General features: G+C 49.7%; 1 protein-coding gene across 14 annotated transcripts; it reads left to right on the forward strand.

Annotated features, from left to right (window-relative positions):
- The first annotated feature begins 831 nt into the window (after positions 1 to 831).
- ZBED4 (zinc finger BED-type containing 4) lies at positions 832 to 27675 on the forward strand. 14 transcript variants are annotated; one of them, XM_049694625.1, is made up of 5 exons: positions 939 to 1091; positions 3063 to 3141; positions 7790 to 7919; positions 10054 to 10256; positions 22529 to 27675. In XM_049694625.1, the coding sequence occupies exon 5, from the start codon at positions 22869 to 22871 to the stop codon at positions 26391 to 26393; it is 3525 nt and encodes a 1174-aa protein (XP_049550582.1). In that variant the 5' UTR covers positions 939 to 1091; positions 3063 to 3141; positions 7790 to 7919; positions 10054 to 10256; positions 22529 to 22868; the 3' UTR covers positions 26394 to 27675. The 14 variants fall into 14 exon arrangements, 13 of the variants coding, with proteins under 13 accessions (XP_049550582.1, XP_033261205.1, XP_049550586.1 ...); XM_033405314.2 differs by having other exon boundaries at positions 10113 to 10256; XR_007470214.1 differs by lacking the exons at positions 10054 to 10256; positions 22529 to 27675 and adding an exon at positions 9467 to 10011 and having other exon boundaries at positions 832 to 1091.
- Positions 27676 to 27717: the final 42 nt, after the last annotated feature.

The raw sequence follows: 27717 nt of genomic DNA on the forward strand, positions 1-27717 counted from the left end.
GTCTGCGCATAAATTTGTATTAGGAAACTATACGTGAAATGTCCGGATCTTACAAATACCGAAAGCGAGCCCGAGTTCCGTGTGTTCAGCACCTGCTGCGCTGGGCCTCTCCCGAGCGGCTGCTCGGAAGCCCCAGCCCGCCGGCCCGAGGCCCCTCCGGCGCCGGCCACTTCAGAGGAAGGGGCTCTGTTCACCCGGCCCCCACAGGGGTTAAGTTTTAATCCCTGTTCTCCGGCGAACGAGGCCGCGCATGGCAGCACCTTATCGCCTTAGACTTAAGGGCTTAAGTGCACCCAGCACGTCGCGCAGAGCCCTTCGGAGCCCCTCTGCGGGAAGGACGCGCGGCGCTGTTCCGGGGTAAGCCGAGCTCGGGGCTCCCGCACAGGTGGGCTCCCCGCCCTCTCACCTCCCGAGGCTCCGCGGCCGGCCGCTCTGGGGGTCGCGCCCCGCGCACCTGCCGGCACCTGCGCGCACCTGCAGGCAGAACCGGGCGCCCGTCACGCCGCAGCCCTCGGCGCCCCGGCACGTATGCGTCCGGTCCGCCGCCAACGGCCGAGCTACCAGCAACACCGCAGCAACCCAACCCGCCGACGACTCCAAACCCGCAGCCGCCCAGCTGGCCCGACCCGGGGGCGGGGCCCGGCGCACTGGAACTGCGCCTGCGCGGTCGGCCCGCACGGGCCGGGGGATGGGATTGCGCCTGCGTGGTTGACCCGCACCGGCCAGGGGGCGGGACTGCGCCTGCGCAGTCAGCAGCACGTCGGCCCCTCGAGCGGCGGGACTGCGCCTGCCCCGTCAGCTCCGCCTCGGCCCCTGGAGCGGCCGGACCGGCCGGGCCCCAGGGAGGGACGGGCATATGGGCACTGCGCCTGCGCGCGCTGGTCCCGCCCCCTTCCCCGCCCCGCGCCGCGCGGGGCCCTGGGAGGGGTGCAGCGTCCGGCAGCGTCGCGGGCGGGCGGGCGGTGGTGGTGGCGGCGGCGGCGGGAGGGGCGCGGGGGCAGACAAAGCCGCGGCTAATGAATGGGAGTGAGTCCGCCTGCGCGGCCGTCGTCCGCAGCCGGGCGGGAGCCGCCCCACGCCCGGCGCCCGCGGTGAGTGCGCGGCCGGCGCCGACTCTGCCTCAGCCGCGAGCTCGCGACCCGGGCCCGGCCGTCCTGGCGCGTCGTCGGGCCGGGGCCGGGGTCGCGGGGGTCGGGGCCGGGAGTCCGGCTGGGGGCCGGAGGTTGCGGGGGTCGGGGAGCCGGGCCGGGGCCGCGGCCGCGGCCGGGGTCGCCGCGATGTCGCCTGAGCCGGGCCGGGGGGTTGAGGGGCGGGGGCGCGGCCTCCCGTCGCCGGGACCCCGCCCGGGCCGCTCGACTCGACCACAGTGCCCGAGCGCCGGGCCCGCGCCCCCGGCCCGGCTGACAGCTGGCGCGCGGTGGGCCCGCGGACGGTCGCACCCGGGGCGCGTGTTCCGGGCTGCAGGGTTTGGTGGAGGAAACACCTGAAGTGGTGGAAAGTTGGTGCGGACACCCGGCCCGGCCGCAGCCGCGGGGATGGGATAGACGGGGCACGGGCCCAGGGACTCGGGAGAACGCGGGGGCAGAAGTGCCCGGCCGGTGTGAAGTTTACGCGCTGACCACGCGGGCGCCTGTGCGCGCGGGGCGGGACCGGGCGCCGCAGTCGTGGGGGAAGCCCGGTGCTGGGGTGGGGGGCGCCGGACGGCGGCCGGGCAGCTCCGCGCAGCAGCAGACAGGTGCTCTTTGGGCGTCTTTCCTGAAGTCCTTTGCCCTCCGCCACTACAGCGAATCGCGTTACAAGTTACGTTTTTAGGATTTTCCTCTAGATACAGTATTTTATTTTCAATGCACTTCCAGGAAGAGGCACCCAGGGGCCTTATTTACGTATGTCTTAGGAAGCAGATGAGACCTTCCTTATTACTACATGCTTCTGATGCTTTTTAGTTATTGTACGTGTTTCTGGGTAGGACCATTCAAGTTTAAGTAGTGAAAATATGAATCAAATTGCAAAAGTAGTGAAAATATGAATCAAATTGCAAAATTCAAGTGTTTTTTCCAATTGCGGTTGTTTTTCTAGACCGAAGTAAAGGTGGAGTCATTTGTGTATCTTGTGTTTTTTCTGTGACCCACACCATCCCTGTTACTTAAGAGAATTGCCAGCCCTCTTGACTCTCCTTGTATTTTGGGTGAATTTCAGTAGACAAATACATGCACCTCTCTGGAAGCAAGTCCCTGCCAAGCTGAGCCGTCAGGAGAAACTTCTGTTGGCATTCTCATGTTCCTAAAAAAGGGAAGTTCTTTGCTTTGAAGTTAACTCTGATCAGATCAGTCCATAGGTTTTTTTTTTTCTTCCAGCTTTAAGATCAAGTCCATAGTTTTGAAAAAGCCACTTTAGATTTTCATGAGACGAGTGTGATCACACACCAGTATGATAATGGCGCAACCTTGTGACTTTTTATATTAATTTTTGAGGTTTTCTCTATATCACGGTGATAAAATTAGGAGACGATGAAGGATTTAGTTGGAGTTTTTAGAAAGTGCTCTGAATAAGCCAAAGTTCAATTATGAATTAATTTCCATACAAAGTTATCTTGTGAGAGGAAACCGTGTACTCAGGGTTTTCCAATGGGCTGTCCGTGCAGGGATGCACACTTCCTGTAATCCTTAAACAGATTATATCTGCTCATCATGATTTACATTTTCTCAGGAAAAGATCTAGAAATCTTAAGAGAGAGTCTGTGACTCTTCAAGAAGGTAATCTCCTATCTTGGAAGAAAGCTCAGACTTGCGTTCACGTCACAGGTGTTTGCTTGACACCCCTTCCTCCTCCACTGTTCTGGCTAATTCCTGATGGTTTTGGACATGAAAACTCTGCCCTGTTTTTCAGTGTCACCGCACAGAGGAGGAGGTTTGTGAGTAACTCAAGCTGTGCAGAGAATGCTCCTAACGCATTGGGAAGGGTTTTAAGTGAATTTTTAGGGTCACCGATTGAATTCTGTGTTTGCGCAAAGGAGCCGGTGCGGAATTTACGTAGCAAAGGAAACGTGTGTACCTGTATTTCAGATCCCTGTCTGGCGAGGAGTTTGGAGCGTGGCCAGCACCGGGCAGTGGAGCTGTTGCGGCATGAAGAGCGGTGACGGCGGTCAGTGCTGTCCTTCCCTCTGTGTGTGTGTTTCTCTTTGCCTGGCTTCCGCTCCTTCATCATCTGAACTCTGGACTGATCTCCTCCTTCAGTGTGAGGACTGCCTGGCGAGGGGAGGGGGGCAGGTGAGCGACTCTGGGGCACAGTGAGGAGCCTCTGATGGTTGGTTGGGGGCCCCCGTGACTCTCCCTCACCAGCATTGTGTTTCCTTCTGAGCTTCTCTGCACAAGGCTTGCGACTGAGAGACAGCGACTGTTATTCTTCTAGTTACTGTTTGATATTTAAGGTGCTGTTTACATCTCAGTACTTGACATGAGCTGTAGGAACCATCGTCCGTATGTACGTTTTGTGTTGGATGAATTTAGCTGCATCAAAAGGCACAGTTTGCCTCTAGCCCCGACCATCCTGCAGCCTCTCTGTCAGGCCTCCCTTCAGTGTCTGGGTGACAGCGGATTTCTTGTCAGTCACCTTCCAGGTGCTCAGCCCTTTCCACAGCCCTGTCTCTCCTGCCCTTCTCCCTCACCCTACTTGTCATTGCCTGACTTTGCATCATTCTGGAATAGTTCACATCACTTCCTAGCTAATTGTTTGATGTGTGCTTTTGGTAGTTCAAATCCTGGAAGGCGTTGTTAGGAATAAAATAAAGTCTTTTCTTCTCACGCCCCCTATTTCTGAGGTAGAGGGGACCAGGAGAGACAGAGGTGCCGGACTCTGCATGAGATTTTCTCACCTCTCTACTCTGCACCTGGCGCTGTCCTACCTGCTGGGGGCAACGGTGGTTTTTACAAGAAGGCCCTGCCATTGGAGAACTTAACGTAGTGATGGTGGGATGGACTCCAACCAGAGAAGGGAGCTCCAGGAAGAACACAGGCAGGCGAGGGCGGGGGTGATGGCAGTGTGAGAAGCGTGCTCCAGGAAGACCTCTTTAGGGGGAGAGGACCTCTGAGCCCCGCCCTGCAGGGTCTGGGGGTGATGGAGTGGAGGCCCTGAGTAAGAAGCAGCAGGGCCTCCACTGCTGTGGGAGAGGTTGGCCCCTCCGTTTGAGCCCATGTCCTGTCGTAAAGCCCCCTTCCCAGCCTTGATCAGGTGCCCGCTCTGCTTGGTTTCTGCTCGCATTCAGGTGAAGGCCTTCCAACCGCCGGGCCCCGCCCTTTCCCCCCCGCAAAGTCTGTGTCATAGAAACCACTGATGCTGGGCTGGGCTGGGGTGTCCCCCGCTGACCCGCCGGGTGCTCTGTGTGATGGCTCTTTGGTCTGTGTGCCTGCACCCCGCCCCCACAGATGTAAACCAAGGGACTGCGTTTTCATCCAAGGCCACGGCTAACTGAGCCTTACCTTGTGGCTCTCGTGCCACAGAGGCAGCAGCGGAGGGAGCTGTGTGCTGTTTGGTGAGAGCTCCGGTTACTCTGCCGCAGGCCATGTGCCCCATCTTGGAAGTAAAAGGACTCCAAACACTCTTCCAGCAGCTTCCAGCCACGGCAGCAATTTCAAACCTGTCACTGGTGGGACTGCCCTGTACGCCGGGGAAAAGGTGCTGGTATTGGGTAAAGGGACCCTCAGAAAGACAGAGCGGAACAACCCAGATAGCCCTGGTCTGTGACCCAGAACGTTTCAGGGGTAGAACAGGGACCAGCCGCCCCGAACGGAGTCTGTTTGCCTCCTCTGGAATGTGCTTTGTTTCCAGGGTGGCCTTATCAGGTTTTCTGGCCATATCTCGTGGAAGTGGCTCCGGTTCTAGGTCTCTGAGTTTGCCTCTCTGCGGTGGGCTCTGGCTCTGGTCTGGGTCCTCCGCCTCAGCTCGGCCAGGCCTGGGGGGTGGCTTCTCCATGTGAGTGGGTGCTGGTACTTCTGCATGGGAGGCAGTTGACGCTGTTGCCACCCCTGGAATATGTGAGTCATGGCTCTCCACCCTCAGAAGGTGCTACAGTTACTCTCAGACGTGGACCAGATCTTAATTTATAGCCTTGGTGGGAAGACTACCACGTCCAAGGGTGAGCCAGGCAGGGGTGCCGGCGGTACCACGTCCAAGGGCGAGCCAGGCAGGGGTGCCGGCGGCGGCGCTGATGCCCTCGGTGTACTTGCAGCTCTTGGGGAGCACGTGGACTTTGAGCTGAAAGCAGATACACTTCTGTGTTTTAAAGGCTGTGCTGTGGAGAGTTGGAAGAACAGTCCGTGGCGCTCTCCGACCTGCCCCAAGATGGAGCACGTGTCACGACATTGCCATGGCACTGCCGTGGCTGCCACCTCCGCCTGTCTGGTGCTTCCAGACCTTCTCTAAGGAGATTGCAGATGTCACAGCACTTCACCTCTAAGTGTCCTTTTCTTCTAAGGAAAGGCAAAGGGAGGAATTCCCCGGCGGTCCAGTGGTTAGGTCTTGGCGCTTCAGCACTTGCATTGCCGTGGCCTGGGTTCAGTCCCTGGTCAGGGAACTAAGCTCCCGCGTGCCACAGAGCGTGGCCCCCGCCAAAAAGAAGAAAAGGCAAAGGGATGTTCTTCTCTCTCACCAGCAGTCCAGCTGTGAAGGAAATGAACGATAATCCCTCATCACATTCAGTGGCCAAGCCGCAGTCCGATTTCCCTACTTGTGTTTATTAGCTTGTTTGTTCCAAACCAGAATCTAGTCCAGGTCACTGCACTGAGTCTGTCTCTTTAGACTTTTTTATTCTGGAACAACAACCCGCCCCCATTTTTTTCCGTGACACTGACTTTTTGAAGAGACTAGGCCAGCTGTCTCGCGAATGTCCCATGTTCTGGGTTTGTTTGCCATTTTCCTTCTTTGTCGTTTACAGTTGACCCTAGAACAACACGGCCGGCGGTTGGGGGCGCCACCCTCCGCATAGTCGGAAATCCGAGGATAAGTTATAGTCGGCCCTCGGTGTCCACAGCTGCTTCCCATCCTCGGACGCCACCAGCCGGGGACCTGCACGTCTTCACGCGGGTGGTGCCGGGCTTCCTGTTTGCCGCCCTCAGAGGCTGTCCTTTTGGGACTGACGCCCACTTTCTAGGGCTGTTGTTCTTTCTTTCTGTATTTCATCTGTGTTTCCCTTGCCCGTTACATTCAACGAAGACAGGAAAAGTGCTGAATTCTCTCCTTGTATTACCTCTTTCTGGGGAGCAGTGGCTGTAATATTCACCTGCATTGTGGCAAATGTTTTTGTTTGTCCTTTTTCTTCTTTGAGTATCAGTGCCGACTAACAGGTTTTCATTTATTCATTACATTGTAATCTATTAAAGTCCTCTGGTTCTGTTTCTCTGGTGTTCAGGTGGTTGTGACTGACCCGTCGGGAGCCCCGGCGAAGCCGGCTCCGGGTGCTGCTTTGGCATCATCCTGGCAGCACTTCCCTTCCGCCACCTTCCGTTCCTTTGCCAGAGTTGCAGTCAGCTCTTTCTGCAGAGTACTTTGGTTCCCTTTAGTGCAGAAGGTATTTAGAAACCAAGATCTAGGTATTCGATCTGTTTGTTGTCTTTGGGTATTATTGCAGCTTTAAGTGTTGGTCTGGTGCACAGAGCTAGGAAATGTATTTTTACAACATCAAGAGTTATATTTTCAATGCAGATTTAAAATTATATAGTTTTACTTAATTTCTTTGATTTTTAAAAAATGTCTTTTTCTTTTTTTTTTTTATTAATTAATTTATTTTTGGCTGCATTAGGTCTTTGCTGCTGCACGCGGGCTTTCTCTAGTTGTGGCGAACGGGGGCTACTCTTCGTTGGCGGTGCGCAGGCTTCTCATTGCGGTGGCTTCTCTTGTTGCGAAGCACGGGCTCTAGGCGTGCGGGCTTCAGTAGTTGTGATACACGGGCTCAGTAGCTGTGGCTCGTGGGCTCTAGAGCTCAGGCTCAGTAGTTGTGGCACACGGGCTTAGTTGCTCTGTGGCATATGGGATCTTCCCGGGCCAGGGCTCGAACCTGTGTCCCCTGCATTGGCAGGAGGATTCTTAACCACTGCGCCACCAGGGAAGCCCCTATAGGCAACTTTTTTTTTTTTTTTTGCGGTACGTGGGCCTCTCACTGTTGTGGCCTCTCCCGTTGCAGAGCACAGGCTCCAGACACGCAGGCTCAGCGGCCATGGCTCACGGGCCCAGCCGCTCCGCGGCATGTGGGATCCTCCCGGACCGGGGCACGAGCCTGTGTCCCCTGCATCGGCAGGCGGACTCCCAACCACTGCACCGCCAGGGAAGCCCAGCAACCGTTTTTATTTCTGCTTTATCCTGCAAAAATAAGCACACACGCATATATTTGTAACTAGCCTATGGAAAGGATCCTCTGATTAGCTACCTCTACTTTTAGGTGTTTTCGGCTTTGAAACTAAAAAATGTAAAGTGAATTTCAGAAAATGTGGGTTTTGGATGCCTCCTTTCTACCCCTCATCATCCTCTCCCTCTAGTCGCTGCTCATAATTTAGGATCGCCGTGCTCACTGTTCAAGTGTACCTGTATTTTCTCAATTTCCTCGGTGCTTCAGAGCGGTCCTCTAGCTATCAAGAGATGAGTGGGGCTGAGTGAGACGGGGCACCCTTCGCCCTGGGGGCCAGGGGCTGCGGGCAGCACCCACAACAAGGAAACTGATGGGATTTGTTCTAGAAGGACCATTTCCCTTATTGTCATTGATTGCCCTATTTAATACTCATGCTGATTGATTTTATTTTAGACTAAATCTGATTTGCTGGAGAACAGAAGCAGAACCACGGAAAGGCTGGTTCCAGACGCCGTCCAGATGCACGGTGAATAGGTAGCCCTCGCCTTTCAAGGCCAGAGTAGCCTCCAAAGTTTTAGGACAGGTGACAAAAACCAAATTGTTATTCACACACATAGAAAACTATCAACAATGCCTCAGCAACATAATCCTTTTGTGGTTGGAAAACTAAAGCTAACGTGCTTTTTTGTCTTTTTAAAAATTTGGTGCTAAAATAGTAAAAAAATTATTTTCTTTAGTAGTAAGCTGCTAGAGCAAATGACAGCATTTTTCCTAAAATAGAAACAACAGGGACTTCCCTGGCAGTCCAGTGGTTAAGACTGCATGCTTCCAATGCAGGGGGCCCTGGTTCCACCCCTGGTCAGGGAACTAAGATCCCCCATGCTGTGCGGTGTGGCCAAAAAAAAAAAGAAAAAGAAACATCATTGTTATCTATGATTTTGAAATAATATGTACAAAACTAGCCCAGTAGTAGAGAAATACATAAAATAGAAGGTGAAAGTCTCTCCTGATGACCACGTTCCAGATGCACATTCACATGTGTGGGTGCGTTTACACCCCGGGCCCGCCTGACCCTCCCATCTGTGCCGAGGGCAGTGGGGTGGGGCCTCCCTCCTGCTGGGATGGTCCTTGCCTGTGTCACGATAGTTTCATGAGGTGTTTTTTTGTGTGTGTGTTTTTTTAAAGTTGGAAAAAATATTTTATTTTATATATTTATTTATTTTGGCTGCGTTGGGTCTTCGTTGCTGCACACGGGCTTTCTCTACTTGTGGCGAGCGGGGGCTACTCTTCGTTGCGGTGCGCGGGCTTCTCATTGCGGTGGCTTCTCTTGTTGCGGAGCACGGGCTCTAGGCGTGCAGGCTCAGTAGTTGCGGCTCGCGGGCTCTAGAGCGCAGGCTCAGTAGTTGTGGCACACGGGCTTTGTTGCTCCACAGCATGTGGGATCTTTCCGGACCAGGGCTCAAACCCGTGTCTCCTGCATTGGCAGGTGGATTCTTAACCACTGCACCACCAGGGAAGCCCCTCATGAGGTTTTTAAAAACCTTTTTATCTTAAAGTATAGCACAGGGGGACTTTCCTGATGGTCCAGTGGTAAAGAATCCACCTTACAATGCAGGGGACTCAGGTTCGAACCCTGGTCAGGGAACTAAGATCTGACATGCCACGGGGCAACTACTGAGCTCGTGCGCCTCAACTAGAGAGCCTGCGTGCCGCAGACTATAGAGCCCACACACCCTGGAGCATGCGCGCCACAACTAGAGAGGAGAAAACCCGCACACCACAACTAGAGAGAAGCCTGTGCGTCGCAACGGAAAAGATCCTGCATACCTCAACAAAGATCACGCGTGCTGCAACTAAGACCCAACACGGCCTAAAATAAAAATAAAGTATGGCACAGAGACAAACTGCACAAATTAATAGCTTGATGGATTTTGATAAGGTGGACACTTGTAACCATCCCTTGGGTCAAGAGAGAAAATTTTGCCCTCCCTGGCATCCTTCCACGTGCCCTATCCCAGCCACATCCCTCCCTTTGATGCCAGATACTTCCCTTTCTTCGTAGTTTTATGACGGGATTGCACGTCTTTAAGCAGTAGTTAAGTGTTGCCTGTTTTTCACGTGACGTTTCAGTCCCTTACCTACAGGGCACCCCCTCCTCCCGTGGGAGTTTGGTGTGGAAGAAGCCAGGTGGCTGCGCTCGTGTTTCTCAGTCTGGATTTTGCCAGCCACGGCCTCAGGTGTGGTTTAATGTGTTTGCCTGCTCTTGGTTCCTTTAAATTGGTGGTGGATCTAAGGCCTGATGAGGTTCAGCCTCCTTCCCGGCTGCTGTGATGCTCCCTTAGGAAGGACCTCGTGTGTGAGGCTCTCACTGTCTTTGCTGTTGGCAGCCAGCGATGCACAGACCTGCAGGCTTTAATCAGTAAAAGTTATGGGACAGGGACGTTCCGGCTCAGTTACTGCGTCTTTGTTCACGAGCTGGGCTTGGAGTAAGAGGACCCTGTCCTTAGCTCCTCCGTGATTATCTGGTGCTGTAGTTTATGTAGGAAACTGAAGAAGAATGCTGCTTCTGTATCAGTTTCCCATCATCCGCCAAAGGTGACCAATTGAGCATTTTATTTCGGTGTTATGCACTCATAGATTTAACATATTTGATGTGCTTTAATGCATTATTATGACGGTCCTTATTTACGTTCAAATTATCTCATTTTTTTGGACAGTGGGAGCCCTTACAAGTTGGCGCCTAGATCCTTCTGACACAATTCTCGTCCTCTCTCAGAGGTTCCTTGCTCTCTGGTGTGCCAGAATATTTTAGGCTCATTTTGTATTCTTCCTGCCCAAGACCTGCAATCAGCCATTCCTTCAAAAGCCCTGGTCTTCTTTAATGGGAAATGATGTTTCACAACTATAGTCTGGATGTCAGGTAAGCTCATTCCCATTGGGTTGGTCACTGTTTTTAGGTCTTTGCAGTGAGCAGAGCTGGGGTAGGTGTCCTGCTCACCGACTGTAGGATGTGCATTTGACCTTTCTTGCCCTGGGTCTCTGTCTCTGTCTGAGGATGCTGGTTCTCAAGGACATGGGAGGTGAGAGTCTTGTGCTATTGCTGGTCACTCCTCTGCTTCACTCTCACTGTACACACCTCAGTCTCCGAGTAACAGTGGCTGTGTCGTTACTGCAAACAGGTTGATACTTTTTGCCAAAGACTTCCCATTGTCTTCCCATCCCTCTTTGCAGTGATTCGGGCTCTACGTGGAAGCGCGGTGACCATTGCCTACTGTGCTCTCTCCCGGAGACCCTCACTCGGTCTTAGTCCTGCGAGGAAGTGTATACTGAGCACTCACACGGTCCTTTGATCAGTGTTTCTCTAGACTTTTTGGTTGGGGTCCGTTCTCTGTTAGAGTTCTCTGGGAGGACTCAAGGAAAAATATTTCCTGAATTCTTGCATGTTGATAATAGTTATTCTGTGTCTCTTATGCTTGTAAGCCAGGTTGACTGGATATAAAATGCTTGGCTCACATATTTTTTCCTCAGATATCTTAAATATGTTATTCTGTTGTCTTATAGCATAAAACATTGCTGTCAAACTCATGACAATTTTATTTTCTTTCCCTTGTACGTGACCTTGGTTTTCCCCTCAATGGCATTTCTTTTTTTTTTTAAGTCCAGTGGTTTTCCTAGAATATACCTCAGTGTTAATTGTTAAGGATGGATTTTCTCAGCTTTACGATATGCTCTTTCAATGTACGTAGTTTTACAATTTTTATTTCAAAGTGTTTAGTGTTCTCTTCTTTTGCTTTGTGCCCTCCTTTTTCTGTGGGGGATGCTCTGATTATACATGTGTTGGATCTTCTTTGCGTGTGTTTTCAATTGGCCAGCTTCTCCTGAGTCTTTTTTAGCTCTTCATTTCTTCTTCATTAAAAAACTTTATTTTCTAAACTCTTCTGTTTATCTTAAGAAATCATCTGTGGGGTTTATTTGTTCTTATGTTGCTTCTAACTTAGTCTTTATTCTTAAAATGGCATTTTACTTTTTGTTTTTGAGCGTGTGTGTTTATTTTGCTGAAGATTTCAGGTTACAGGGAGGCCGTATACACAGCCCACGGCCACCACCCACCCTTTTTGCTGGCTTCGTTCTCTTGTTTGAACAGATAGGGCTCTTTCTCTTTCTTCCCCCTCCAACTTTACCCTTTTTCTCTCCTAGCCTCATGATTTGCAATTTGTAAAATGACATTTTACTTTTATTTGTAATATTTTCTTAGGATCCATAACCTCATTTCAGTGTTTTTCTATTCTGATTTATTTTGTTCTTTTGTATTATTTTCTTAATTTCTTTAGCTTCTTTTGAAATAAGTTATAGTTTTCATGTAATTTGTGCTTATATTTTTCTAGTGTGCTTTCATTATCTATAGAGATGTTTTTCTGGTCTTCATTTTTTTTTTTCTCTCTTATCCTTTTGTAGGATTTGACCTTAATTCTTTTCTGTTGCTTATTGTTTTAGTTTTCTAGTGCTGCTTTAACAAATTATCACAGAGTGGTTGAAAACAGCATAACTTTGGAGGTCAGAAATCTGAGATGGGTCTCACTGAGCTTAAATCAAGATGTTGGCAGGCTGCCTTTCTTTCTGGAGGCTCTAGCAGTGAATGTTTCCTTGCCTTTTACACTTTCTAGAGGCTGCCTGTGTCCTTGGATGTGGGCCCCCCCTCTGTCTTCAAAGCCAGCAACACTGCATCTCTCTGACCTTGTGAAGTCTCTCTTCTGCCTCTTTTTCCCACTTTTAAAGGTCCTTGTCATAACATTGGGTCCACCCAGATAATCCAGGATAGTCTTCTTATTATCCTGGATCAGTAACCTTAATTCCATCTGCGTCCTTATTAATAATCCTACTTTGCTGTGTAACCTAACACAATCACAGGTCTGAGGATTAGGACGTGCACTTCTTTGAGGACTGATTACTCTGCCTGCCATACTCATTTTTATCTGATACTAGTTTTGTTTTGTTTTTTAAATAAATGTATTTATTTATATTTTATTTTTGGCTGCACTGGGTCTTTGTTGCAGCGAGCAGGGGCTACTCTTCATTGTGGTGCACGTGCTACTCATCACGGTGGCTTCTCTTGTTGTGGAGCACAGGCTCTAGGTGCACGGGATCCAGTAGTTGTGGCTCACGGGCTCAGTAGTTGTGGCTTGCGGGCCCTAGAGTGCAGGCTCAGTAGTTGTGGCTCACAGGCTCGGTAGTTGTGGCTCGCAGGCTCAGTAGTTGTGGCTCGTGGGGCTTAGTTGCTCCGCGGCATGTGGGATCTTCCTGGACCAGGGCTTGAACCCATGTCCCCTGCACTGACAGGCGGATGCTTCACCCCTGCACCATCAGGGAAGTCCTGATACTAATTTTTCACATTCAAGAAGGAGAGGTGGCTGAGGATGACTTGTCCTAACTCATGGTGCTTCCTATTCTGCAGCCTTTATCTACTACTGAAAAGGTGGCGGCTTCCACTTTCATGTTTTACGTTGTGTATCTAGGAATATCTGTAGTTTTCTTGTTATGTCTTTGGCTTTGGTACCCAGGTGATACTGACCTCTTAGAATAAACTGGAAAGTATTCTGTCCTCTTTCAAAGAGTTTATGGAGTATTGATATCATTTCTTCTGTAAATGATAAAATTCACCAGTGAGGCCATCTGGGCCCACATTTTTCTTCATGGGAAAATTTTAAGTTACTAATTCAATGTCTTTACTTGCTACAGGTCTATTCTGATTTTGTTACTTCTTGAGTCACTTTAGTTAATTTGTTACTTTGTAGGAATTTTTCCATTTCATGTAAGTTGTTGAATTTGTTGGTAGACAGTTGTTCATGGTCCTGTCTTACATTTCAGTTAGTTACTTTTTTTTGTCGTTTTAAGGTTTTTTGATGTGGACCATTTTTAAAGTCTTTATTGAATTTGTTACAATATTGCTTTCTGTTTTATGTTTTGGTTTTTTGGCCGTAAGCCATGTGGGATCTTATCTCCCTGACCAGGGATCAAACCCACCCCCCCTGCACTGGAAGACAAAGTCTTAACCACTGGACTGCAGGGAAGTCCCTCATTTAGTTTCTGAGGAGGCAGTGGTAATGCTCCCAGGTTTTCGCAATCTATGTCTTCTTTTTCTCTTGGTTAATGTAGCTAGGGATTTGTCAATTTTGTCAGTGTTTTCAAAGAACCAACTTTCAGTTTCATTGAAGTTCTATATCACTTTTCTGTTTTCTATTCCATTAGCATCCACTCTAATCTTTATTATTTCCTTTTTCCTACCTTGGTTTGGTCTGTTCTTTTTCTAGTTTGCTTTTGTTTTCTTTTTATCTGGAGGTGAATGTTTACATTATTGATTTGAGATCTTTCTTCTTTTCTAATATAGGTATTTAAAGCTATAAATTTCTCTCTGAGCACCAATTTAGCTGCATCTCATGTATTTTGGTTTGTTGTGTTTTTATTTTCATTCAGATGAAAATACTTTCTAATTTCCCTTGTAGTTTCTTTTTGACCTGTGGGTTATTTAGAAATGTGTTATTATTTCCAAATATTTATTGATTTTTCAAATTTTCCTCTGTTACTGTCTTGTAATTTAACTTCATTCTGGTTGAAGGATATGTTTGTATCATTTCAGTTCTTTTAAATTTATTAATACTTGTTTTATGGCCCAGCCTCTGGTCTGTACTGTGGAATGTGTTGTGTGCAGTTGAAAAGGGTAAGTATTGTGCTGCTGTTGGATGGAGCCCTGTGTAGATCTGCCAGTTCAAGCTGGTTAACAGCACTGTTCAGGTCATCTGTATCCTCACTCACTTTCTGTCTTGCTGTTCGTGTTGGCCTCCCTTCAGGTTTGCTGATTCTTTCTTCTGCTGGCTACCACGCCCCTCTAGTGAATTTTTCATTACAGTTATGCATTTCAGCTCCATAATTTCTAATTTCATAATTGGTTCTTTTTCATAATTTTTCTCTCTATACTGATACTTACTTGGGGAGACATTGTCCTACTTTCCTGTAGTGTCTTTATATGTGGTTTCCTTTAGTTCTTTCAGCTTATTAGAGTAGCTGATTTAAAGTCTTTGTCTAGTAAGTCCAACCTCTGGACACCCTCAGGAACAGTGTCTTGGTTTATTTTTCCCCCATGTGTGGGCCATACTTCCCTGCTTTTTTTTTGCGCGTCTTGTCATTTTTTCGTTTTTGTGGAAAACTGGACATCATTTGTTATTGCTGGGGGTTTGTTCTGTTTTTGCCTGTTTGTTCCCTTAGTGACCTTCCTGGACTAATTCTGAAAAGGCTGTACTCCTTGCAGCGTTTGGACACTTCAGTCTCTGCCTGGTTAGCTTGGTGTCAGTGATTTCCTGAAATCCACTGAGCTGAATGATTTCCTTAAACGCTGCCAACAGATGCACTTGCCATCTTTGCCAAGAGCTGCGTGTGCCTGTGCCCGTGCCTGTGCATGTGCGTGTGTGTGTTGGGACAAGCATTAACCTTCTCCTTGCACAGGGCTTCAAGGTCAGCCAGAGGTGAGAGATGGGGTGGCCCCTCAGGTCTCTCCTGGGCTTGTCCTTCTACAGCTGCAGGGACGTGTCAGAGCCTTTCACAGCTCCCTGCAGACGTCTCGTCCCCCCCATCTTCCTTCTCAGCCTTTGGCCAGGCTCTTGTTTGCCCCGCTGGAGTTGCAGGGTTAGGCAACTGTGATGTTACAGAAGTGCAGCTGTTTGCTTTTCAGCAGAAGCCCAGGGAGAGGGCTTTTCCCATTGAAGGCTCTGAATCGGGTCAAATGTGAGCAGGGCTTTTCCAGGGACCTGTGACAAAGGTCACATGGTGACAGTGCTGCAGACAGTGGGACTTTCTGAGGGACCGCAGGCCAGGTCTGCCCCTCTGGTGGCTGCAAGGCTGCTGTTCCTCACAGCTCCTGTGGTCCTGTGGTTCCTGTGGGGAAGGAAGGATGGGAGTGAAATGTTCTAACGAGCTCCCACAGTTCTTCTTAAATAAATGCTCCTCAGATTGCTGCAAGCCTTTGCTTAACCCCCAGCGTTGTGAACAGTCTGATGTTGACACTGCCTAGCGCTGCCTTTGCTGTCCTGCAGCCACTGGGTCATGGAGGTCCTCACCTGCCACTCTGAGCAGTGCCTGCGTCGTGAGAGTTCTCCTCCTTCTCTACCCTTCCTTTGCTGTTCCTTTTGTCCCTGAACTGCTCAATTTAGAGTCTGTTCCCAGCAGTTCCTCTTTGAAATGGGTCTTTGTCCTGGAGGAGGCATGGGCTGGGTGGTTTTTCTCCAGCCTCCTTGGACCTTACGCTGGACCCCTGACATACGTCCACTCTGCTGAGTGCAGAGAGCCCCTCCCAGTCTCAGCAGCTTGGTCCTCGGGGCTTCCGGTGAGTACCTGTTGGCTCCTTTGGGACTATCCGTAACCGCATGCCCAGGGCTGCTTTCTCTTTCTGCCTGTGCAGATCTAGTACCGCATGGGCCGTGCATACATTCTTGGTTTGTCCTGTTGGCTTATATTTTGGAGGGAAGGAAATCCCTCGTCAGGTTTGTCTTCTTGTTGGTCTCATCCATGAGATTGTGGGTTTGCTCTTTTAGTTCTGTGCTGTATTGCCAACTGAAACAGTGAACTTAACTGAAGTTCAAGTGAACAAATAACTACATTTAAGGGAAAAAACTGACCCGAGAGACTTGGACACGGTGCTTGTTTATATACCTCAAGCCCCAAGACAAAATGTATAAACTGATATTTCTGTCCAGAAGCTTGTGCTTCCTCGGTGGTATGGGTCAGCGTTCTGAAAGTACTTTCTGACTATTGAAGGACTGAGCAAATGAGCAAGTCTTTTAAGGCTAGTGGGAGCCAGATTTCTTGCAATTGGAGAAAGAAGTTACAGATACGGAACTGGGGAGGCTCGGGTGATCCTGGGATGTTGGATTGAAATTGGAGGCGTCAGCGTGCACATGTGGTTTTTATCCACCTGTGCATGTGCATGTAGGCGTACGTGTGTATTAATGGTTTTTACTTAATTCCATTGAAAGGGCCTAGAAACAAAGGCACCGCAGTGACAGCAGGCGCACCAAGCACCTCACTCTTTACCCACCATTGCTGTTTTGTTAACTCGTGTCGTTTTCTGTGCGTCACTGAATTTCCAGGTGGGATTATTTCTGCCTGAAGAACACTCTTGCATTTGCTTCAGTACAGGTCACCTGGTGACACATTCTGTGTTTGATTTGTCTGACGGTGTTTTTATTTCATATTAATTCCTGCAGGAGTATTTTTGCTGAGTATTGAATTCTGGTTTGGCTTTTATTTTTTTCACAACTATGAAGATAGCATTCCTTTGTCTCCTGGTTTACGTTGCTTCTCTTGAAAGGTCAGTAGTCTGTCTAGTTATGTTTTCTTAAAATAATTCCTGTGGAAGTGGTGTAATATATACTAATGTGATGACCTGTGCACTCATCACCTGGCTTTAGCAGTTACCAGCTCAGGGCTGCTCTTGTTTCATCTGTGTCCCTCCCCCCACCCAGTTATGTTAAAGCAGGTACCGGAAACCATATTTCATCGGGATAGTTTTCAGTAAGTATCTTGAAAAGATGGGATTCTTTGAAACGTTTTATCTGCAGTATCTTTGTACCTTGATAAACGAAGAATTACTTAATATCGAATGTTACTTCAGTATCCAAGTTTCTCACATAGTCTAAAAAATGTTCTTATACAGTTTGCTAATTCAGACCAGGATTCAAGTATAATTTGTTAAAGAAACTGGGTTGTGTGTCCTGTAGAGTTTCCCAGGGTCTGGATTTCGGTGGTATTTACAGGTGCGCCTCCCTCCCTGGTCACTTTTATCTGCTTTATCTCTTGTTTTTAACACTGTTTGTTTCTTTTTCTTTAAATCTTGCTTGGGGTTTGTAGGGACTCTCGAAGCTGTGCTCTGAAGCCTTTGATCTGAACTGCCTTTTTTTTTCCTGGTTTTTCTCTGTTGTGGTTTATCACAGCATACTGAATAGAGTTCCCCGTGCTGTACAGTAGGACCTTGTCGTTTATCCATCCTATAGATGCTAGTTTGCACCTGCTACTCCCAAACTCCCAATCCTTCCCTCCCCCGCCCGCCCTCCTCCTTGGCAACCACAGGTCTGAGTCTGTTTTGTAGATAAGTGCACTTGTGTCGTATTTTAGATTCCACATATAAGTGATCTCACGTGGTATGTGTCTCTGTCTCACTCACTCAGTGTGATCATCTCCAGGTCCGTCCATGTCGCTGCACTCACAGCCACATCTCTTCTTCCTCCTGCACTCCTGTCTTCTGTGCACCGCTCTGGCCCCCCAGGGCTTCCAGTACTCACTTCTGCATGTGAGCAGTGGCCTGTCTCCACCCGCGTGCCCTGGACGTGTTTCTCACCCTCTCTAAACCTCAGGGTCCTCGTGTGTAGAAGGAGAAATCGCAAACTGAATCTTCCTCGAAAGATTTTCATGTGGTTTAAGTGAGACAACGCAGGTTGAACCCACGGTAAACAGTCACTGTTGGCTCTCCCATTCTCGTCACGCCGTGCTCTTGCCCCAGGAGCGTCTCCAGAGAGAGTCAGAGTCAACCGGGGATGTAATGTTTGCCATGAAGGGAGAAGAGCTGGTTTCTCCCAGACCCGGAGAGAGGAATGAGGACGAGGCTGCCCAGGACTGAGAAGACATCCAGGCACCGAGGCCGTAAGGGAAGGAGCTGCAGGGCAGAGTGACCTTGAGCCTGTGACCTTCCTAAGCATACTGAGGTCCAGCACTTCCTCACAGAGGCCTTATAACCTTTATTACATAGGGGACTGTGTCTTCTGTGACTAAAGCAGTGTGACCTTTCCTTCCTGACCTGCCTCTTGCCTGGACCCCCAGTGTGACACTGGGTGCAAGTGTGAGGCGGGGGTGGGGGGTCCTTGCCTCGTTCCTGAGCTTTCCCTGCCCAGCGTGACGGTAACCGTAGAGTGCTCCTAAAAGCCCTCGTAAGGTTGAGGAAGTTCTCCTCTCTTCCTACCTTGCTGAGAGTTTCTGTCGTGAATAGGAATAGAAATGATGTTAAATGTTCTTCTGCATCTAATGACATGACTCTATGGTTTTCCTCCTTTTTTCCATTAATGTGGTGAATTCTGTTGGTTGAACATTGAAGGTTAGACCAGACATGCTTGTGGTGAACCCCTCTTACTCACGGTGTATTACCTTTAATGTGCTGAATTTGATTTGTTAAATTTTTAAGAACTTGCTACATTTTCTTAAGGTTTTTCTATGATCATAGGGGTATGAATCTGATTCTTGTCTTCTAATGTCTTTGCTTGTTTTAGAGTCAGGGTCATACTGCCTCATAAAAAAGACTTGGGACGTGTTCCTTCTATTTTCTGGAAGAGTTTGTGTTTCACCAGGTTTTTTTTCTTTAATGTTTGGTGAAATTCACCAGTGAAGCCATCTTGACTTGGAAGTTTCTTTAAGGGAAGGTTTTTAATTACAAGTTCAGCTCTTAAAAGAGATAGAGGGCTGTTCAGGTTATCTCTTTCGTGAGTTTTCGTAATGTGTGTCTTTCCAGGATTTACCCGTTTCATCTAAGCTGCTGAATTTACCATCATAAAGTCACTCATCTATTTCCTTACTATCTTTTTGCATTTGTAAGATCTTTGGTGAAAAATCCCCTCTTTAGTTCGTGCTATAGGTAATTTTATGTCTTTACCATTGTTTTCTTTAATCAGTCTGTAGAAGTTTGCCAATTTTGTTGATCTGTCGAAAGAACCGGTGTTAGGTTTCATTGATTTTTTTTTTTTCCTCCCCTGCCTCTTCCCCCACGCCCCCAATTTCAGTGATTTCAAATCTTTTCTTTATTGTGTCCTTCCCTTTGTTTGCTTTGGGATTAAATTTGCTTTACTTTTCCTTGTGATTTTTTTTCTTTAACCCTCGGCTTAATATAGAAGTGTTATTTATTTGAAGATATTTAGGATTTTTCCAGATGTCATTCTGATGTTGATTTCTCATTCTGTTCCCTTATTGTCAGAGACCATTCTTTGTTTGATTTCAGTTCTTCTAAATGTATTGAGATTTGCTTTACTGTCCAGAGAACAGTCTGTCTTGATGAATGTTTTGTGTCCACCTTTAAGTGATATTCCGTTGTTGTTTGGACTGTTCCATAAATGTCATTTAGGTCAAGTTGATGATAGTGATTTAAAGTCTTCCGTTATCTTTACTGCTGTTCTAATTGTTCAGTTAACTACTGAATGGGGGTGTGAAATCCCATCTGTAATTTTGGTCAAGTCTCCCTTAAGGTCTGTCAGGTTTGCTTCATGCATTTGGAAAGTCTGTTGGTAGCTGTGTGCATGTCTGATGAACTGACCCCTTTGTCATCCTTCTGTGTCGTTCTTACATCCCCACCTCACGCTGACTTAGGCACGCCAGCTTGCTCCTGGTTGGTGTTAGTGTGCTGCACCTTTTCTGTCCTTTTGCTTTGAACCTGTTTGTGTCTTGATGTTTAACGTGTTTTTTGTAGGCAGCATATAGTTCATCTTAGTTTTTTACCCAACCTGACAATCCCTGCCTTTCTTAAAATACAACTTTATTGGTTGTGTAGGCTGTGTCCTGTGTCTTCTTTCCTCTGATGCTCTCCTCCCAGAATGGCTTCACGTCTGGCCACCGATATGTGGTCTTGTGTCCACACTGGCCGTTCTCCAGCACCAGCTGGCTGTCCCTCAGTTCAGTTCTGACACCACCAGCTGAAGTCATCCTCAGATCCCCCAGGTCAGGGCCTAGTCCCACAAGACCGCTCCCATTCAGACACCAACCCCAGTTGTCCCCTGTATTTCTGACCAACCGGCTTAAGTCTGGGTTCCCACAATAAAGTGCTAGGGTGGCTCACAGAACTCAGGGAACCCTTACTGACATGTATTGGTTTATTGTACGAAAAGGATACGATAAGGGACACAGGTGAACAGCCATGTGAAGATGCACAGGGCGAGGTCTGGGAGGGTCCTGAGTGCAGGGGCTTCTGTCCTCCTGGAGTTGGGGTGCGTCACCCGCCCGACACGTGGTTGTGTTCACTAGCCCAGCAGTTCCCCTAACCCCCGGACCATTGGGATTCTATAGTGGTTTCATCACATGGGCGTGGTCAGTATTAACTCAGTCTCCAGCCCATCCTGGGGGGTGGGGGTGTGGCTGAGAGTTCCAAGTTTCTGGCCGCGGCTCTTTCTGGTCATGGGCCTCCATCCAGGAGTCACCTCGTTAGAACAAGAGATGTTCCTGTCACTGAGGAACTGCCAAGGGTTTTAGGAGCTCTGTGTCAGAAACTGGGGGCACAGACCAGTGTACATACATATTTCATACTTTTTCACATTGGGTGTAATTGACATACAATAAACTGCACTTATTTAAAGGGTACAATTTGTTCAATATACACACACACTTATATCATGTTTATATACATAAAGAGTTTGCTGCCAACATTTGTGGACAAATCATATGAGCATAGGCACTCACATGCAACTAATTTTCAGCGAAGTTACAAAGGCATCCTTTTGTTGAGAAGGATGGTCTTTTCAACAAATGGTGTTTGAACAATTAGATATTCATATGCAAAACAATGAATTTGAATCTTTCAAAGATCTAAGTATAAAATATAAAACTTCTAGAAAACGCAGGAGAAAATCTTTCTTAGATACAACCCCAAAAGTACAGTCCATGAAAGAACAAATTGGTAAATTGGACTTCACTAAAATTAAGGGCATTTCTTTTCCAAAAATACTGTTAAGAGAATGAAAAGACAAGCTACAGACTGGAATCATATACCTGATAAAGGGCTTCTTTCCAGGCATGTAAAGAACTCTAAGAAAATACACAGTCTGTGAAAACGTGGGCAAAACACGTGAACAGATGCTTCACCAACGGAGAGAAGCAAATGGCAAATACACACATAAAATGTTCAACATTATCAGTCATTAAGGAAATTGCCAATTAAGGCCGGAATAAGATACCTTTACATACCTATTAATTAGAAGGGCTAAAATTAGATGGATGGACCTTACCAAGTCTTAGTATTTTCTCTTTACCATCTTTTTCTCACTTTTTAGATATATAGTAATGTGTATATGTTACTCCCAAATTCCTGATTTTCCCTCCCCCCTACCTTTCCCCTTTGGTAACCATAAGTTTGTTTTCTATGTCTGAGAGTCTATTTCTGTTTTGTAAATAAGTTCATGTGTATCATTTTTTTAGATTCCACATATAAGTGATATCTTATGATATTTGTCTTTCTCTTTCTGACTTCACTTAGTATGATAATCTCTAGATCCATCCATGTTGCTCCAATGGCATTATTTTATTCTTTTTTATGGCTGAGTAATGTTCCATTGTGTATATGTACCACATCTTCTTTATCCATTTTCTGTCAATGGACATTTAGGTTGTTTCCATGTCTTGGCTACTGTAAATAGTGCAGCTATGAACATTGGGATGCATGTATCTTCACCTATGGTTTTCTCTGGGTATATGCACAGGAGTGGGATTGCTGGATCATATGGTAACTCTATTTTTAGCTTTTTTTTTTTTTTTTTTTTTTTGTGGTACGTGGGCCTCTCACTGTTGTGGCCTCTCCCGTTGCGGAGCACAGGTTCCGGACGCGCAGGCTCAGTGGCCATGGCTCACAGACCCAGCCGCCCCGTGGCATGTGGGATCCTCCCGGACCGGGGCACGAACCCATGTCCCCTGCATCGGCAGGCGGACTCTCAACGACTGCGCCACCAGGGAAGCCCTATTTTTAGCTTTTTAAGGAACCTCCATACTGTTCTCCATAGTGGCTGCACCAATTTACATTCCCACCCACAGTGTAGGAGGGTTCCCTTTTCCCCACACCCTCTCCAGCATTTATTATTTGTAGACTCTTTGATGATGGCCATTCTGACAGGTGGGAGGTGGGACCTCACTGTAGTTTGATTTGCGTTTCTCTAACGATTGGTGACGTTGAGCAGCCTTTCACGTGCCGTTTGGCCATCTGTGTGTCTTCTTGGGGGATTATGTCTATTTAGAGGGTATTTTCATTGTGTAACTGGTTTGTAAAAAAAGTCAAGGAACAAACTTTTCTGTTTTAATTTCCCATTACGGAATTCCTTTCTATGCATACATTGAGGCTCGTATATCCACGACAGTGTAGATTTGAAGCGTGACTGAGTCCAGTGTCTGACTTGATCTCTTCTGTAGATAACGCAGAAGGATCGCTGTGCCACCAAGATGACGGCGATCCTGCGTCTGAGACAAGCAGGTCCCCGCTGCGCGAACGCGTGTCTGCACCGTGGAGTGTTTAAGAGTAGAACTTCTGGAAGGCAGCGGTCCGCACCCTGATGACGTGCTCACCAGTTCCCTGGTCTACTCCTCAGTGAGATTTATGATTGGCCATATTCATAAACATCCTGGAAGATAGGATTCTCCTGAAAGAACTGAAGATAATGTACATTTGGGGGCACAAAGGAGCATTTGCATCAGTTTTCTACCAACGCAGGCGGTCAGCATCGTGAGGCAGCCAGAATAGTTATGGTCAGTCATGGAGAATCACCAGGAGACGCGTCCCGAAGCGGGTGGGGATTTTGTTTCTGATCAAATACATTTTAAAATAGAAGAGGAAGATGACGATCACATCGCTGATCACAGTTTGGAAAGAATGGACTTTAGAAATGAGCAGAACAGGAAACGGGCTGGCAGCGGGGATGAACGGGCAGAGGGCAGAGAGGCGAGCTGTGGCTGCCAGCCCCCAGGGAGGCGCGTCTCTCCTGACCCCGAGGACGACTACGGGGCCCTATTGTCACAGTATAACAGCACCCTGTACAGCGTGGCCATGGAGGCCGTGACGCAGAGCCTGCTCTCCGGCCGCGGCATCAGCTCCAGGAAGAAGTCCCCGGCTTGGAAGCATTTTTTCATCTCACCCCGGGATAGCACGAAGGCCATCTGTACGTACTGCATGAAGGAGTTCAGCAGGGGCAAGAACGAGAAGGACCTGAGCACCAGCTGTCTGATGCGGCACGTGAGGCGGGCGCACCCCACCGTTCTTGTGGAGGAAAACGGCAGCGCGCCGGCCCCGGCCCCCCTCCCTGCCCCTCTGCCGCGGCTCCCGCCGCCGCCCACTGATGCCGGAGACCCGGGCACCGTCCTGTCACCTGGCAAACTCGTCCCCAGAACGGCCTCTAAGAGCCCGTCTCCCCATCAGGTGACAGAGGAACTTGGCTCTGTGGTTTCTTCCGAAGAGGCCCCCTCCGACGTGTCAGTCTCTGAGAGGTACAGCAGGGATGAAGCCCTGGCGGGGCCGCCTCCCCAGCCCCCCAGCCTCCACTGCGACGAGCCTGCAGAGAACGGGGCTGAGAAAAACCTCCCCCTGCCCAGGAGCGCATCCGGGTCCAGGAGGAGGTCTGCCGTCTGGAAGCACTTCTACCTGTCGCCCCTGGACAACTCCAAGGCCGTGTGCATCCACTGCATGAACGAGTTCAGCCGGGGGAAGAACGGGAAGGACCTGGGCACCAGCTGCCTCATCAGGCACATGTGGCGGGCACACCGCTCCATCGTGCTTCGGGAAAACGGCGGGGGCGCTGGCGTGCCGCCCCCCTACTCTGCACCCCCAACCCTGCTGCCCACCCCGCCGCCGCCTGACGGAGAGCCCAGCCCCACGTCCTCGTCTCCGGGGAAGCCGGTGCAGGACTCCACCTCTGCGCCCTCCTCCCCCGACCGGCTGGCGGAAGACCCGCCAGCACACTGGAACCTCGGAGACACGCAGGTGGAAGACGCGTGGGCGTTGTCCTCCTCCTCTGACGTGGGTGAGGCCTCATGGGCATCCTCTCCCGAGAAGCAGCCGGGCGACACGCCCAGCCCTCGCCCACTCGAATCCGGTGCCGTGTTCCAGCAGAACAAGAAGGTCATGAGGAGGCTGAAGTCGGAAGTCTGGCATCACTTCTCGCTGGCCCCCACGGACAGCCTCAAGGCTGTGTGCAGGCACTGTGGCTGTGTCATCAGCCGGGGCAAGAAGGGTGACGTGGGCACGAGCTGTTTGATGCGGCATCTCTACAGGCGCCACCCGGAGGTCGTTGGGAACCAGAAGGGCTTTCTGGGGGCCAGCCTGGCGAATTCGCCATACGCCACCTTGGCTTCTGCAGAAACTTCCTCCTCCAGATTAACTGACCTGCCGACCATGGTCACAAAAAACAATCAAGTTATGTTTCCCGTCAACAGCAAAAAGACCTCCAAGTTGTGGAATCACTTTTCTATCTGCTCTGCAGACCCCACGAAGGTCGTGTGCTTGCACTGTGGCCGGACGATCAGCAGAGGCAAGAAGCCGACCAACCTGGGCACCAGCTGTCTCCTGAGGCACCTGCAGAGGTTCCACGGCGGCGTGCTGAAGCCCGACGCCCCCAGGACGGCGCCACCCTCCCCTCCTGGTGCCCGTGGGCCCCTGAGCTCAGAGTCGGCAGGCGCCTCCTCCTGCGATGACACCAGCGAGAAGTTTTATGATTCGCATCCAGTTGCCAAAAAAATAACAAGTCTCATTGCTGAAATGATCGCACTTGACCTCCAGCCGTACTCGTTTGTGGACAACGTTGGCTTCAACAGGCTGCTCGGATACTTGAAACCTCAGTACTCTCTGCCCCCTCCATCCTACTTCTCCAGGACGGCCATCCCAGGTATGTACGACAATGTGAAACACATCATCATGTCACATCTCCAGGAAGCCGAGAGCGGTGTGGTCCACTTCACGTCTGGAATATGGATGAGCAGCCAGACCCGGGAGTACCTGACCCTCACCGCCCACTGGGTCACCTTTGAGTCGTCGGCCCGACCGCACCGCGAGGACCACCACTGCTCGGCGCTGCTGGACGTGTCGCAGGTCGACTGCGACTACAGCGGCGGCAGCGTCCAGAAGCAGCTGGAGTGCTGGTGGGAGGCCTGGGTGACGTCCACTGGCCTGCAGGTGGGCATCACAGTCACCGACAGCCCCAGCATAGGGAAGGCGCTGAACGAGGGGGCCCGCTCGAGCGTGCAGTGCTTCAGTCACACGGTCAGCCTCATCGTCAGCGAGGCCATCAAGAGCCAGAGGATGGTCCAGAACCTACTCAGCACCGCACGGAAAATATGCGAACGGGTCCACCGGTCGCCCCGGGCAAAAGCGAAGCTGGCAGAGCTGCAGAAGGAGTACGAGCTGCCGCCCCACCACCTCCTCCAGGACGTCCCGTCCAAGTGGAACACGTCGTTTCACATGCTGGAGCGGCTTATCGAGCAGAAGAGGGCGGTGAACGAGCTGTCTGTCGAGTGTAACTTCCGGGAGCTCATCAGCTGCGACCAGTGGGAGGTGATGCAGTCCGTGTGCCGTGCGCTGAAGCCCTTCGACGCCGCCAGGCGGGAGATGAGCACCCACGAGTCCACGCTCAGCCAGGTCATCCCCATGATCCACATCCTCAACAGGAGGGTGGAGATGCTGTTCGAGGAGACCATGGGCATCGACACCATGCTCAAGTCCCTCAGGGAGGCCATGGTGAGCCGCCTGTCCGCCACCCTCCACGACCCCAGGTACGTGCTGGCCACCCTGCTGGACCCGCGCTACAAAGCCTCCCTCTTCTCCGAGGAGGAGGCGGAGCAGTACAAGCAGGACTTGATCAGGGAACTAGAAACGCTGAATTCTACCTCAGAGCCCACGCCCGTCTCCAACGGATGCGACCCGGGCTCCCCACCGCGAGACTGTGCCGGCGAGGAGAGCCTGTGGTCACTCATGGCCAAGATGAAGAAGACCGAGCCCAGAGGGAGGACGAAGGTCCCGGAGGACATGGTGCTTGCGTACCTGGAGGAGGAGGTGTTGGAGCACAGCTGTGACCCGCTCGCCTACTGGAACCTGAAGAGGGCGGCCTGGCCGGGCCTCTCCACCTTGGCTGTGCGGTTTCTGGGCTGCCCCCCGAGCATCGTTCCCTCCGAGAGGCTGTTCAGCACACCCACTGAGAACGGCAGCTTTGGCCAGTCCCGGCTCACGATGGAGCATTTCGAGAAACTTATTTTTCTGAAAGTGAATCTTCCCTTAATATGCTTCCAGTATTGAAGCTCACGGTGGAGCCACCGGACGAGAAGCAGCACCGGCCCCGGGCTGGCGGCTCGCTGCGGTCGGGGCCCTGCGGGACAGCAGGCCGGGCGCTCAGGTCCACATCCACGGGAGGTTCCCGTCCCGGCCCTCGCCGTCACGTCCACATGTGCCTTACCCAGTCCTTCAGGCCAGGTACCACGGTGTGTTTTTTAAGAAGTCCAGTAGAAACAGCCTGTCTTGTCAGTTATGAAATACAATGATTAGGTTTTCATTCGTAACTGTAAAATTGTTTAAAAGTTGGGGGTTAGGAGTTTGTTTTACTAGAATGGCGGGGGAGATATAAGCAGTTTTATTCAGTAGGCTTCTTATTGGATTATGTAAAAACCACAAATCAGGTACTGTACTTTAGTTTAAAATTGCTTTAATTGCAACAAAACCGCTCTGTGGCTGTCAGACAAAACCTGTGTACAGGAGGTGGAGTTCAAGCCATCCCGACCGAGCAGTTCCTGGCTGCGGGCTCCAAAGTACGTTCAGGGGACGGTGAGTGTTCTGGGAGGTGACTGTTTACACGACAGAGACGTGGCTTTCGAAGACAAGCCTGCACTCACATGTATCCCGGAATGTCAGTCATGTAGGGTTCAGGGGAGAGAGCACTGCCGTTTCAGGGGTCTGCCCTCCGTGCCACGTGGGCTGTTAGCTCGGACACATCCCCGCCATTCACAGTGAGCGCCGGTGGTGCCTGCTGTGTAGCTAGTGCACAGCGTGACACGTTTACAGCATCCTGTTGATGGAATCTCCAAGCCTCTGGCTCAGTGGCTCTACACCATGAAGCTATCTTGAAATTTGTGCACTGACCCCCAATTTGATCAAATTATGTATACAGTCCTTTTTAGAAGAGGTGGCTTATTAACAGGGAAGAAGATTGCTATAATACAGTTGTAAGAATAGCCTTAGGTGTTTAGATTTTCTTTTTGATAATAGGGAAGATTCAGCCATCAATGGGATATTTTAGAATCCCAAGGACATCAAAATGGAGTATCAGTCATCAGGTTTTTTTAACAATAATACGTCTTCAAAGTTTTTGCCTCAGTGTCTAGAAAAGGGTTCATTTTCTTATTTCGAACCAGGTAAATATTCTGGGTGAAACAGGTCACTGATTTGCCTGTGACCTTTTAGAAAAGTTGTCGTTTTGTTAAAATACTGTACCTGTTATTAATCTGAATTTGCATTGACTACGTTTTAGTGTATTTATAAATGGTGAACCCAGTTTCTGAAATTAAACTTTTTATTTGCAATTTTCTACTGCTGGAGGACACTGGCTTTTTATTCTTAGGATAATAAA

This window comes from Orcinus orca, chromosome 11 (assembly GCF_937001465.1).
Source record: "Orcinus orca chromosome 11, mOrcOrc1.1, whole genome shotgun sequence".
NCBI classification, from domain to species: domain Eukaryota; kingdom Metazoa; phylum Chordata; class Mammalia; order Artiodactyla; family Delphinidae; genus Orcinus; species Orcinus orca.

What these genes read in the sequence shown, in the direction of transcription:
- ZBED4 (XM_049694625.1), top strand. Translation starts at nt 22,869, where the DNA reads ATGGAGAATCACCAGGAGACGCGTCCCGAAGCGGGTGGGGATTTTGTT.